At 42.8% G+C, this 15,107-nt stretch overlaps 1 protein-coding gene across 1 annotated transcript in view; it reads right to left on the bottom strand.

Moving 5' to 3' along the window:
* The window catches only part of afg2a (AAA ATPase AFG2A), a 112,804-nt gene that overhangs the window by 18,761 nt on the left and 78,936 nt on the right, over positions 1–15,107 (bottom strand). The window contains exon 16 of the mRNA XM_085285432.1: positions 2,802–2,966. Within this exon, the coding sequence (XP_085141558.1) occupies positions 2,802–2,966 (165 nt within the window). The remainder of the gene's footprint in view (positions 1–2,801; positions 2,967–15,107) is intronic.

The following is a 15,107-nucleotide window of genomic DNA, read 5'->3' as shown; positions in this document are numbered from 1 at the left end:
GTAGATGAGGAGTCTCTACTATAACCTCCTACTGCATATAGGGATGTCAAAAGTAAAAGACAGTTGAAAGAATAGTAAGGAAAGAGTGGGGTGAAAACAAAACAAAAAGGGCCGACTTGAACCCAGGCCCTAGCAACAGCCTTCAGCATATGGACCACCTGCTTAACCAGGTGAGGTGCACTGACTGCATATTTGCGTGCTTGGTTAGTGAAATCATCTCAAGTCATATAAACGTTTTATCCTAAAAAAATTAAGAAATGTTCTTTGTCCTGTGTAGGTGTGGTCAGCGGAGTTTTGATTGGCAGAATGAACCCAAGCAATCGGCGCAAATGTATATTTGTTTTAAACTTCAGAGCGAAGTAAAAAATGGCCTCTTCAGCCAACTGTCTAAAAACAAAAGATAATCAGCATACATCAATTAAACAATGAGAAAAACAGCAGGCCTCACATCTGATAGGAGATGAAAATGTTTGGTCGTTTTTGCTTGTGAAATGACTCACTTCATAATATTTATCACTGCTCTACAATCCAGATCAAGGGTTGGGCAAAGCCTGAGGAGTCTTGGTTCATATGACATGTTGTGCAAGCGTAGTGGAAATCAAATGTTGTTTGCAAATGCTCCACATAGCGAAACTGACAGGCCGAATGAGATAATTGTTTAAATGTGGGAATAATAGAATCCATCCATCCGTTTTCTGCTTCTTATCAAAGTCCAGGTCACTGGGGCAACAGTCCCCGGACCTCCCTCTTCACAGCCACTTTGTCAGACAAGAGATGTGCTTTCTCCACCGTGTCCTGGGTCTGCTACAGGGTGTCCTCCCAGTCGGACATAACTGAAACACCTTACCTAGGAAATGCCAGAACCATGTTTGATGTGGAGAAGCAGAACCCCGAGAACAAGAAAGGATGAAGCCCTTGGTCAAAGGCTGAGTTGAGACACCCAAATTTCTGCTACCCGTGTCTGTGATCTCAATCTTTTGGTCACTACCCACAGCTTGTGGCTTTAGATGAAGATGGGAACAATGATCGGATAGTAAACTGACTGCTTCACTTTTTAAAAAGCGCTTTATGAATATTTAATTGGGTGCTTGAATTAGAAAGTACTGAAACTGAGTAGAAAGAGTATAAGCATAGCTCCATTCACTTCAACAGACTGGTAAAACATCCAGATTACTGCAGACACTGCACCAATTCATCTGTCAATTTTCTACTTTTTCTTCGACCAGAGACTTGAACTCCACTTCACTTCCAGTTACTCATTCCCATCCCGTTGTAGACACACCACCCTTTTCCATCAGAGAACCATGGCCTCAGGATTGAAGAGCTATTTCTTGTCCCAGCCATTTCACACTTCACTGCAAACCACCTGATTGTAAGCTAGAGGTTGTTGCTCAATTAAGGCAACAGAAGCACATGATCCACAAAAGTCTGACACGAAATCCTCAGTCCACGAGACACATAATAAACTTATGAACAGAACTGGTGGCAAGGGGCAGCCCTGGCTGTGTTTAACACCCACTGGGAATGATAACCATGCTCTTACAGTGGCTGGAAAGTGATGACCAAACAATCCCAACTCCAATCACCATTCTGCTAAAGCAGGGATAACCGAGCACCTTTTAAGACAGTTTCTCCTGAAAGGCTTGTTTGCTCTTGTGCGTGGTTGTTAATGTGTACTAGCAGTTTATGGAGTGAAGTGGGTGTTGTTTGAGCCATACACTGAAACCCTGAAGTTCTTAGACATTACCTGACTGAGATGCATTCAGAAAGAATGTCTGACTCAGTTGGTTTTGACATTAGCTGGTCTTTAATCTACCAGCTTTTTTGTGATGTTAGATTGTTTATGGCAAAGATGATTACACAGTGGATTTGTCCGGCCTTTGACATGCACTTTCCAAAGTGCACAGTGGGTAACTGCGACGTCTAGACCTGATTCTCCTCATATTGTCTTGACTTCATGTGTTAAATGAGCTTTAGCATACTGGAAACTTCATTTGCATGCATCTCAAATTATAGCTAAAGAAAAATTGCACGTAATAACACACAGTGGTATTAAGTGACAAACATTTTATTTCCTATCACGTCTATAACTTTTCAAGCTGAATTAAAGCAAAGTTTTACAATTAAGATTAAGATCTATAAACAGTATAAATTTGAAGGTCAAGAAAAAACAGGGATTTTTAAAAAAAATATCAAAAACTAGATCTTACATAGGAAACAGTTTATTTTGGCCAAATTGTGATGCACTGGTTTCACAATTTCTCAGAACTTGTGAGTTACTTGTGCCATGGAGAACAGCAGCAATTTCTCTGCTCGAGACAATGTGAATCACGCGGGAGACAAATGCAGGGAGACAAATCTGTTACACAAAGAACTGTTTGTACGATTTCTCCCGGTCTGCTGTGAGATCACGAGGGTGCTCTGTGACACAGTACAGACACGATGCAGACATCACAGAAAAGCACAGTAACATCTTTCTGCAATTCTGGCTACACTCACAATTTCTTATTACGTGCCAGAAGTAGTAAGAATGGTGTTGCAAAACAGCAATAAAGCATCGATTTCTAAGTCAAAGTTATTCTTTTAGTGGATCGAGTCTGACATGTGGTAGAGAGATGCAGATATCCAAACAATACAACCTGCTGGGTAACTGCATAATTTTTTTTTGTGTCCCAATTGTCAATTTTGGTAACTGGTAATTTCAAGAATTTTTGTGTGTTTGCAAAAGACATATTGTCCCCAACCAAAGAAGACCATAGTTGTGATTTTATGTGCATGCAAAAGATATTCCTAAAGCTCACCTCAGCTCCGGAATAATTGTTGGTCCGAGTCACCAGGTGGTCAAGAGACACATTTTCAGCGACAGGCATATTACGAAACTGCAGAGAAAATATTTCCTTTCGAGTACGCGCATCTGGAAGCGGCACGTAGACGATTCGGTCGAGGCGACCTGGACGCATCAGAGCCTGTGGGACAGAAAAAAGACAGACAGCATCTGTTTTAAGGTCATATTTCAAAAATTGCGACACATAAAGGGTTTTAAAAATGTTTTCAGCATTATTGCTTTATTTCAACAGTGTTTCCTTTGTACATTGCCATTCTTATGTCACAAAAATACTGTCATGACACTATGTTTCTGACCTTTGACCTTATTGCTGGTTGCTTGTTAAGCTGTGAAAAAATAGTTCAGTCCACTCCTGAAATAATTGTACACCTATTTAAACAGGATTATAAAGCAAATGCCTGATATACAAACTGTGAAATTTGAGATTTCCACTTCTGGCGTCAGCGTGGAGACAATCTCCCCGTTATCTGATAAACCTTCCACTTCCTACAGATCACATCTCTGTGACCCCAAAACAGTCCTTGAGTACCCAAAGCTGCCGCTGTCCCGCTTGTCAGACGTCATTAAGTGGCAGGCGCCTCTCAAACTCAGACAAGCAGACAGACTGACAAATATGTCCTGCCTCCATCTGCTGTCCTCAGCCAGGCCGTGACAAGCTGCAGTGTGGTAACCCATTTGACAAGCCAACTAGCTGAGGAGCAGTGGGTTTGGGAAAATAAATGAGCACAGTGTGAACTGGCATTTATTGGTAGCAATGGAATGAACTATAAACAGAAAACGAACATCAACTGAAACTCAAAGTTTCTTTGTTGCTATTCTCCTAAGAGTCAGTAAGTCCTGAAGGCCCTGGCTCTGAGCCAGACAGGCCACAGCGGGGCCAGACTCTGGCCTGTGGAGCCGAGACAGGAGATACTCACAGATGCAAGCCATACAGGAGGCCATGTCAGGAGTGATCAGTGAAGGTTGGAGGGACTGGACAAGCAGCCTTTGAACTGTTAGATACTGCGCTTCTACCTCTGCAACTCTCCTCTTTTACTTGCAAAGAATATGAGCATCTACTGTACGTCATGTCATCCTGTATGTTTGAGTAGGAGAACAGAACAATCAGCACATGCTACGAGTTCAGCTAACTAGTGCATAAGCACTCTGTGAATCTGGGTTTTAATAAGGTTGATATTTAACTCACTTAACAAGCAGAAATGCCAAACATCTGCAAAACCTATATTCCATAATTTAAAAAAAAGGGAACTCTAGGTGCATAGAATTTTCCAGCTTAAAAAAATGTAAGCAAAAAAAAATCTTTTCTGCGTTTCATTTGAAGACCACCTGCTCGATAAGTGTCTTGGAGGAAATTTCAGGTTTGGAGTTTTGTTTTACGGTTTGCTATATTTCCCCTCTGGATAGCAAATTCCAGTTTACTGGGGTGATGGATAGTATCCCAGCCTTTTATCTACTGGTTTTCCTGTACATGTGTATGGAACATGAGAGGACAGAAACCGGAGACGAATGTTAGTAGCTACCTTTACGTATCCACAACAGAGTAATGGGTGACAAAGGAGCCGTGGCTCATGACAGCAAACGTTCTTGCTTTTCAGGTCTCTCGACTCTTACGCTTGATTACAGAAAGGTGGGTGGCTATCTGTGACGGTAGTGTAACAAAATGGATAGAGAGGAATAACACCACCCTCAATCGAAGCAGGAAAGGGGTGGCTGCTGCGGTGACATGCTGGGAGATAGATGGACGGATGGCTGGAGGGCTGCAGTATTAAATCAAAGATGTAAGGGCTTAAGGCCTAATAAGGTGCATCTGGCAAAGCAATTACAAAACAACACCTGTGGGATCAGGTTTGTTATTATGTTTCTTCCTGTGGGTTAACATATATTGTTGGTACAAAACTGTGCTCGAGGCGTGAGGTGATTGTAGTGGGAACTTTAATCTGTGATTGTTTGTCACAGCAAGTCAAGCCCGTTGCAGCACAGTATATTGCATTATGCAGAGGACGTGCCAGGGACACTTCCTGAGTTGCTCTCCCTGGAAGTATCGGGCGGCTGCATGCCAACACAAACCTGCTGACCCCGGACTAAATAACTCAGTCACTCCCACACACGCTGACAAACACATTCGCATATGCAAGCGTGCATGTAAGCACACATATATTCCAATAAACTCTCCTTGGACGGATCGTTTTAATTTCCGATCCATTTTCCTAGTGCAAAAACACCACTTTGCACTTTATCAGCTATTAATTCTCTCCGCACACATAATGGAGAAGTGCCTGTAGCTTCCAGGCACTCGGGCTCCGAGCGTTCCAAGACGCTCCCGAAAAAGCAGAGCCGACCCTCAGCTTTGAGACTGCTAAACTCATCTGACTGCCCTGGAGGGAAAGAAAGGCTTTTTTTCTTTCCTCCCAGCAAGAGCAGGGGGCCCATCCATCACTTAACAAGATATACTTCCTGTTCTCAAGGATCCGGGGGAGGTGGTGGTGGTGTGGAGGGAATAAGAGGAGGAGGAGGTAAGGAGGGGGGACCCCAAAAGACAAATACTTGGCTTGGCATGTCGGGCAAGCGTTGACGGGCTCTTTTCGTAACGGCATCATTCCACCTGAAGTCTTGGCTCCGTTGGCAGAAGGCAAGAAAAAAAGGAGTCAGGCGAGGAGATGAGAGAGGAGAGGACAAAACCAGCCAGACCAGGGCACTCAGACAACCCACTTGAAAGGACAGCAGGACCAAAGCCCTGCAAACAAACACAGATAAGTGGTGTGGGAGACAGCAAACCACCACAGACAAAACCCAGTTGTATAAATTCTCTGCTGTTCTAACATGAGTCTGCATGACGGATTGCATCCACCTTGTTGCACCACTGACATGATAGGCATCATTACACACGAGCCATTAGTAATTAGAAATGCCCCTAGGTAAAAAATACCAACCACCTTTAAGTCAACACAGAACCATTTATATACCACTGAATCTAGCAGAGTGTGCACTGTGGACTTAACCTCAGCAAAATGTATGTTGCAACGCTGAGAAAGTTTGGAAAAACATGTGGATCAGTCAAGCTGATTAAAAAGCAAACCAAAAAAAGACAGAGAGAGACAAGAGAGAGAAAAAACTCATCCATGCTTTCTGCACCAAGTTTCACTGCCGATAACAACAGTAATCATTCCAAGGCATTGCAATCCTCCACATGAAGTGATTACCCCCTAATGACAGACAACTTCCTATCTGCGAAGGCCGGTACCTCTCCTTAACCAATGAGGAATGCTGGGAATCTTTTCCTTAGAGCGTTGTTCCTAAGCACATTCTTGGCCAGCTTCAATCTGACCCGCTCTGAGCTACGTCTACAAACTGTTTACAAACGGACGCCCCCGCAATTCAGGTGTCTTATTCTTAGATAGAAACTTAGACTTGGTGTGACTAAATCAAGATCAAGATCTGCTTTGTTACTCACGACGCCTTCAGATCAAATGAAAAACGAAATGAAACACTGGGTTTGTGAAACTGAACATGATGACTAAGTTCTTCCCTGCACATCTGGTGCTATCTCTGTTTTTCCAATAAGCTGTTTTCAGTGGCACTTTTTAAAATGTACAGCATGATAGCAGGCTGTCTGCATGAATGAGAGGTTTGCCTGAGGAGACATGAGTTGACTTTGTTGCCTGCCAGAAGGCATTTGCTGTATGTGGCTTCCTAACCTGTCAGTCTGCAATCCTTAGAGGCCTTGGTGAGTCATACCGACTCGGAGATGGGCCACCCTGGATTTATTCCGAGCACACACAAAACAGAAAATGCAGAAAGCACGATGGGAACACAGAGCTCACAGAAAGGTCAGCATTCAGACGCAGTAATCTTAGATACAATGCACTAGCCGAATACCAGTAAATGTTACAGACTGTCAGGTGTCACTGGTATTCTTAAAGTCAAGATTGCTGTTATATCTGTGAAAGTAACACAAAATTAGGAAGATGAAGATTTTTTGCAACAGCTGTGATTCAGTGGATGTCCTCTTTCAGAAAAATCTGGTTTACAAAGTCCCAGCTCAGGAGCAAATTCCACAAAAACACAAATCCAGAGCCAGTTTGTTTCTTTCACAGTTTTCAAGGGAGCTTCCTTTTACAGAAGAGAGACCTACTGAGCCTCACATCGATTGTGCAACATGCATGAGTGGAAGACTGCGTGGCATCTGTGGCACTTCCGTGAAATGTGTTATGTTCTGATCCTTCCACAACATGCCAATCATTAATCAAAGTGCCTTACCTTTCACTTGCTAAAGTGCAAAAAGGGAAGGAATTCAGTCAGTCACACCTGGGTGTGTGGCATGTCACATGCAGCAGCAAGTCATTAAAAACACTGCACCAGTGTTTTGTGGACTGTACTGTGTGCAAAAATCAGGCACCTATAACCTTAACGTACTGCAATGATTGCTAGAAGAGTTATAGTTATTTTATGGATATACATTTCCGTTGTTCAATTTATGGGAGAAGGAATGACTTCCTCTCATATTTCTACCACAAAGTGAACCTGACTTGGATTTTTTTTAACCACCTGGATTCAACATATTCCTTGTTGTTCCCACTAAACTCTTGCAGAGAGTGGCCTCATTGTATAAAAACCTCTCCAAGTATGTGAAAATACCCTTGAGCTTTATTTCGTCACTCTGATTTATGTCAGAGTACAAAACAAGCTATCAGCCGGTTCTGTTTTTCAAATCCTTCAAATCACGCAAATCCGATTTGCATCTACAGAACATTTTGCCCAAGCTTCCTTTCACAAAGGTGACATAATTCTGATCGAGGCCACGCTGTCTTCAGAGAGACACTGGACCTTCTTTATGTCAGTCTTGATTTCGACGTGAGAGAGGATCAGAGAGAACTGGAGCGGAGGGAAAGAGAGAGTAAATCAAGGAGAGAGGGGAGGGGACAGCAGAGCAGAGAGGGATGAGAATGACAGAGGAAGAAAGTAAGTATGCGGTGAGAGGTGGAGAGAGAGAGAGAGCGAAAGAGAGGAGTTGGCAACCGCTCAAAAACATGAGAGGCTTTCACTCTGGATTTTGCCCTTGAGTCAAACTTGCATCCGGCAGGCGAGGCCACCGTGTCCAAGAACCAAATAACTCTGCCGCTGTTAACCCCCGCTGTCTCACATACTCATGCACAGCCAAGAGGAAGTAAAGATTTAGAGTTTTAAAATAAAGTATAAACCATTTGAGCAAGTAATATTTTCTTTTAGAGAATAAAAAAAATCATTTTTTATCACGGAAAAAGAAAGCCGTTCGGGACAAAAGACACTTTTTTGAAATATTTAAAGCATTTGACTCCAAAATACTGTATGAACTATAACCTTTTACTCTTAGGGCCGCACAGCATAATAAATCAAGACATTTTCATCAAAGATAACATTTATGACTTTTTATGCCACCAAATGGAAGTCATTACTTCCGTTTCTATAGCAGAAACTCATCTAATTTTACAATATTTGTATATAAAATCAGTGGTGATTGCACCTTACCTGTTGACAGAAATAACACCCTGTGCCTACAAGTGTGTAAATGGTGTATAGAATGTGTTCCTTCACAAAAGATCGTGGGTTGGGTTCCAATAACACTCACTAATCTGGGGTTTTGTTAAAAGCCTCAATGACTGTTTGAATGCTTGCATTTCTTGTCCTAAAGCACAGCTTTTTTAGAAATGCCCCAGAGCGCCCAGATTTCAGGAAATTAAATTAGTTTGCTGTTATTATCATAAAAAATGACCCAAATTTTCCTTAACACACAGGCAGATGGTGTTTTTTCTAGAGTGTTGTGATTTTAGATTTTTATTTTCTTTTTTAAATTTGTAAACCAAGCAGGAGGCTCAAAACCTAGAAACAGTGCAGTCATGTGCATGCACAGTGTAACTGGGCAAATAATTATTACAGAATTAGATATCCCACCTCTTTTACCTTTTATGTGCGTTGTGTAAGCAGGTAAAAGGGCCACGATCAGGGAAGGAAGGGGGTAAAGAAGTAGCAGCAGCTGTGTTGTTGCTTCCTTTGGGTTTAGAGGGTGGGGATGGGGGGTGGTGTCAGCCTTACACCCCTACAGCTGTCCTGGAGGTCCACGATTGTGTTGAAACTACACAAAATGGCCAGCCCTCACACCTCAATGAAAATAACACTCTTTTTGGAAGGAGTAGGTAGGCAAAGTAAGTGCATGTATGTGTGTGCGTCTGTGTGAATGAGTGGAGGTGGGGGCGGTAATTGTCAAGCAGAAAAAAAAGTGAAGAAAAGCAGAGGAAATAAGACCATGACCATGTTGAAAAGTCGGCTCATTGGAGCCCAAAATAAAAACGCAGTAAAGCGCCTGCCATAAAACACATGTATGTTTGCTTTACAAAGAGGCGTTTCCTGTGAGCTGTCCACAGTTCACAGTTCAGTTCTATGCAGCCTTGCCTTTGGTGTAAACTCATCAGGGTCTGGTTTCCATAATGTGTGAGCACCCTCCAAACTCCCTGGTCCAGTAGCTGCCTCAAACAAATCAGCAGCCACAGCCAATGAGCAATGTTTCCCTACAGACACTTTTTCTGGCGTAATCCATTTGTCTCAATCGTGGCTTTGAGCTTGCAAGTGCTACTGTCACCCTCTGGTAGACTGCTGGTATTCTTGTAGAACACATGCTTGTGTGTCCATGTGCGTATGGAGAAGGGCCATCCAACAGACACAGCCAACAACAACAACTTAAACCTGCTGATTGCAGCACCACTATAAAATCTGAAACTGTGCCTTCGCCCCAAGTTAGCCATATATAAAAAGGTAAATCACTGAAAAGCAAATACAACACATTCAGTAAAGAATTTGTGCAGTCTTCATAGTAAGACTGAAGTGATTATTTGATGGAGACATTTATCCACTCATCGTGCAAATAAAGACTCACTTTAATGTCATAGATTAAGAAGATTTTCTTTCTCACATTTCACATCCACTCACTGTGTGTTTATACATCACTCTGCATTTAATTACGAATTACTATTAATCTCTGGCTCTCTTTCACAGCATATCTTTTGTCCCGTCTCCCTCCCTTCACCCTCAACTGGTCACTGCATGCCTGCCTCTCCATCAGCCTGGATCTGCCTGAGGTTTCTTCCTGTTAAAAGGGAGTTTTTCCTTCCCACTATCGCCAAAGTGCTTGCTCAGAAGGGGGTCATCTGATTGATGAGATTTCTCTATAATATTGCAGGTGCAGGGTGTTTACCTAACAATATCAAGTGCCCTGAGGCGACTGTTGTTGTGATTTGGTGCTATATAAATAAAACTGAACTGAATTAAAATTAAAGGCAGTCAAGAACGGCAGATGCAAAGATGTTTCACAGAATTTCCCATTAAAACTAAAACATATCTATAAAGAATTTCATGAGCTGCTTAAATATCCTCTACAGAGGTTAAGTACAGTGGGGCAAAAAAGTATTTAGTCAGCCACCGATTGTGCAAGTTCCCCCACTTAAAATGATGACAGAGGTCAGTAATTTGCACCAGAGGTACACTTCAACTGTGAGAGACAGAATGTGAAAAAAAAATCCATGAATGCACATGGTAGGATTTGTAAAGAATTTATTCGTAAATTAGAGTGGAAAATAAGTATTTGGTCACCTCAAACAAGGAAAATCTCTGGCTCTCACAGACCTGTAACGTCTTCTGTAAGACGCTTTTCTGTCCCCCACTCGTTACCTGTATGAATGGCACCTGTTTGAACTCATCATCTGTATAAAAGACACCTGTCCACAGCCTCAAACAGTCAGACTCCAAACTCCGCCATGGCCAAGACCAAAGAGCTTTCGAAGGACACCAGGAAAAGTATTGTAGACCTGCACCAGACTGGGAAGAGTGAATCTACAATAGGCAAGCAGCTTGGTGTGAAAAAATCAACTGTGGGAGCAATCATCAGAAAATGGAAGACATACAAGACCACTGATAATCTCCCTCGATCTGGGGCTCCACGCAAGATCTCATCCCGTGGGGTCAAAATGATCATGAGAACGGTGAGCAAAGATCCCAGAACCACACGGGGGGACCTGGTGAATGACCTGCAGAGAGCTGGGACCAAAGTAACAAAGGTCACCATCAGTAACACACTACAACGGCAGGGAATCAAATCCCGCAGTGCCAGACGTGTTCCGCTGCTGAAGCCAGTGCATGTCCAGGCCCGTCTGAAGTTTGCCAGAGAGCACATGGATGATACAGCAGAGGATTGGGAGAATGTCATGTGGTCAGATGAAACCAAAGTAGAACTTTTTGGTATAAACTCAACTCGTCGTGTTTGGAGGACGAAGAATACTGAGTTGCATCCCAAGAACACCATACCTACTGTGAAGCATGGGGGTGGAAACATCATGCTATGGGGCTGTTTTTCTGCCAAGGGGACAGGACGACTGATCCGTGTTAAGGACAGAATGAATGGGGCCATGTATCGTGAGATTTTGAGCCAAAACCTCCTTCCATCAGTGAGAACTTTGAAGATGAAACGAGGCTGGGTCTTCCAACATGACAATGATCCAAAACACACCGCCCGGGCAACAAAGGAGTGGCTCCGTAAGAAGCATTTGAAAGTCCTGGAGTGGCCTAGCCAGTCTCCAGACCTCAACCCCATAGAAAATCTGTGCCGGGAGTTGAAAGTCCGTGTTGCTCGCCGACAGCCCCAAAACATCACTGCTCTCGAGAAGATCTGCATGGAGGAATGGGCCAAAATACCAGCTACTGTGTGTGCAAACCTGGTAAAGACCTATAGTAAACGTTTGACCTCTGTTATTGCCAACAAAGGTTATGTTACAAAGTATTGAGTTGTATTTTTGTTATTGACCAAATACTTATTTTCCACCCTGATTTACGAATAAATTATTTACAAATCCTACCATGTGGATTCATGGATTTTTTTTTCACATTCTGTCTCTCACAGTTGAAGTGTACCTCTGGTGCAAATTACTGACCTCTGTCATCATTTTAGGTGGGGGAACTTGCACAATCGGTGGCTGACTAAATACTTTTTTGCCCCACTGTATGTGGCTGAGGATAAAAACATCTTATTGCACCCCCTACCTAAATACACGCATGTAGAAACATGCATCTGTAGAAAAACTCCATCTGCAGCATGCAGCAACACTTACACACCTCACACATCCCCATCCTGCACACATACACGGAGGCCCCACTTGCGCGGAGAGACAGACTGCAGGTGCCAGGCCCACCTCAGGGTCCCTGCCGGGCTCTCGTTAGGCCTGGTGCCATTCAGGCGGCTCCTAACACGCAACCCTGAGTGCTTTGTGTTTCTCTGACAGCCCCTGTCGTCCTCTGGATGTAGTGGTGAAAAAAAAGGAAAAGAGGAAAACTTCAGAGATTAGTGCTTTGAAGAACTTGACAGAGAGTCACTGTATGGCCTTGTACAGTTTTAAAGGAGTATGACAGTTTTGTTTGACTCATTTGCAACAAAAAATATCATAGTCTCTAACATTACTGTTATTTACACATTTTTTTCAAAGAATGGCATATATATCACTCCCAAAAGAATTAACATTTACTTGTCAGGGTATAAAGTTGCTTTAGATAAGAAAGAAAATGACCACTGATATTCCATCGTGTCTTTTTAATGCTTAACATTCACACAGTTGCATGCAACCTTCTTTGGAGCCCTTTTAGGAATTTTACATTGGTTACGCTGCCGATTTTTCACAGCAAAAAGGGGCTTACCGGTAATAGAAAAAAAGCAACAAAACAAAGAATATCTGTAACACCAAATTGTATTTATTATTAGAAATGTAAACTCTTCTGGTGTTAAAAACAGTCCCTCTTTATTATCAAGTTAAACCAAACCAGAACCCTAATCCTAAATGGGTCATTGGTACATGATAGGAATTCAAGGCTTTTCAAATAAGATTATAAATGATCCAAAAGAAGACTTAGACAAAAAAAAAACTTTGAAGAAAGAAATCATGTTTTCATAAACATCAGTACCAGCATCACCAGCTTCACACTTAATACCACGATCATAGTTATTTCCACCTCCATCATCTCTATCGCCCCAATCATCCACAACCTCATGAGTCCCTGCAACAGAAGAGATAGCTTCTCCCACAACGACCTGTTTGCAACTGCACTCTATGCTTAAAAACAAAAGGCTTTATACTCCTTTATAAGTGTGCACGCACGAGTTCACAAAAACTCACACACAGAGAATTGAATGCTCACATATGCTGCCACTTGCAGATACTTAACAAAGAGAAAAACATAAACAGGCACGTTGCTGAGTGACAGACTCGACTCAGCCAGATCAGTTTCCACTTCCGTGAAATCTAAACATTAGCTTGTTTACCCTGATCCTGAGCTGAGGCTGGGCCTGGGTGAGAGAGCCGAGTGTGTGTCTCTACCTCTTAGTGTGTGAGCGTAGGTCCACAGAAGACAAGAAACAGGGGGACATGCTATCAGAGACAATACCTCAAAGGTGGAGGAAGACGGAGAATAAAACAAAACAAAAGAACAAAAACAGTATACAGCTATTCCCTCTAATATTATGTAACCCATGATGTCTATTACATAGCTGTCAGGGGAGAGCAAACTGTAGAGTAAAAGCTGTGCTTATAGGGTTGGTTAGAAACTTTATTAGGTATGCTTTGCTATTACTGGACTGCACCTCCTTTTGCCATCACAACTGCCTTAAGTCTTCATGGAAAACAACGAGGTGCCGGAAACGTTCCTCAGAGATTTAGGTCCATATCGAAATGAGAGCATCACAGAGTTGCTGCAGATTTGTTGGCTGCACATGCACAATGATCTCCCGTTCCACCGCAACCCAAAAATGCTCTATTGGATCGCGATCTGGTGACTGTGGAGGGGATTTGAGTGCAATTAACTCATAGTCACGCTGAAGAAACATGTTTAACAAGTTTAACACGTTTTGGCTTTGTGACATGCTGTGATGTGCTGCTGGAAGCAGCCATCAGAGGATGGATACACTGTGGTCATACAGAAAGGGAAATAGCCAGCAACAACACTTAGGTAGGCTGTGGAATTTACACGATGCTCAGTTGCACCACCAATAGCAGCCTGAACCACTGATACAAGGCAGGATGGATGGATGGATGGATGTTTGCCATGGCAAGGTCCCTACAATACAAATGTTACAGCAGAAATCAAGACTCATCAGACCAGGAAACTGTTCTAATCTTTACCACTTTTGGCAAGTCTATGTAGCAGTCTGGGCATTCTCCTCTGACCTCAGCAAGGCATCTTCGTCCATATAACTCAATGGATATTTACTCTTTTTTGGACCATTTAGAATTTAGAGATAAAGTCAACCCCTCAAACTCATTGTAGTACTCCTCACATCAATCCAGAACATTTCTTGCTTTGCGGTAGAGTGCATTATCCTGCAGAAAGAGGCCACAGCCATCAGGGAATATCATTTTCATGAGAGGGTGTACATGGTCCAGAGTAATGCTTAAGTAGGTGGTTCACGTCAAAGTAACATCCACATGGATGGGAGCACCCAAGGTTTCCCAGCAGAACATTGCCCAAAGCATTACACTGCCTCCAGTGGCTTCTCTTTGTCCCATAGTGCAACCTGGTCCCAGGTGTTCCCCAAGTAAGTGACCAACACATACCCTGCCAGCCACGTGACGTAAAAGAAAACGTGATTCGTCAGACCAAGCCAACTTCTTCTGTTGCTCCGTTGTCCAGTTCTGATGATCACAGGCCCATTTTGGCAGACCACACTTCACTCCCCACATACATCAGTGAGCCTTAGACGCCCATGACCCGTCGCTGGTTTCTCATTGTTTCTTCACTTTTAATAGATACTGACCATTGCAAACTGGGAACACGGCTGCAGGAGATGCTCTAACCCAGTTTTCAAGGTATCACAACTGAACCCTTGTCAAACTCGCTCAAATCCTTATGTTTGCCTATTTTTTCTGCTTGTAACACATAAACTTTGAGGACAAAAAGTTTACTTGCTCCCACTGAATCCCACTCGCTAACAGGCGAGTGGTAAAGAGATAATCAGTGTTATTCACCTCACCTGTCAGTGGCCATAACGTTATGCCTGATTTGTGTAGTATAGATATATTACAACGAAAGAAATATCCTCTGACAAGCATATTAGAAGCTCTTGCACAAAACTTCTTTACAAAGTGTTAATCTGGGCTGATCTACAGAAGTAACTTGCTGGTTTTCAAGCAAAGTCAACAGTTAGTTGATTCATTATAGGTGACCTGAGATGATGGGCCTTCTAAGCCTAGGCAAC

This window comes from Mchenga conophoros, linkage group LG2, assembly GCF_057382185.1.
Source record: "Mchenga conophoros isolate Kocher_MC1m ecotype Shallow Benthic linkage group LG2, M_conophoros_male_GT1.1, whole genome shotgun sequence".
Lineage (NCBI taxonomy): Eukaryota > Metazoa > Chordata > Actinopteri > Cichliformes > Cichlidae > Mchenga > Mchenga conophoros.
Note: the sequence above shows the minus strand (reverse complement) of the source record. Positions and strands in the feature narration are given on the sequence as shown.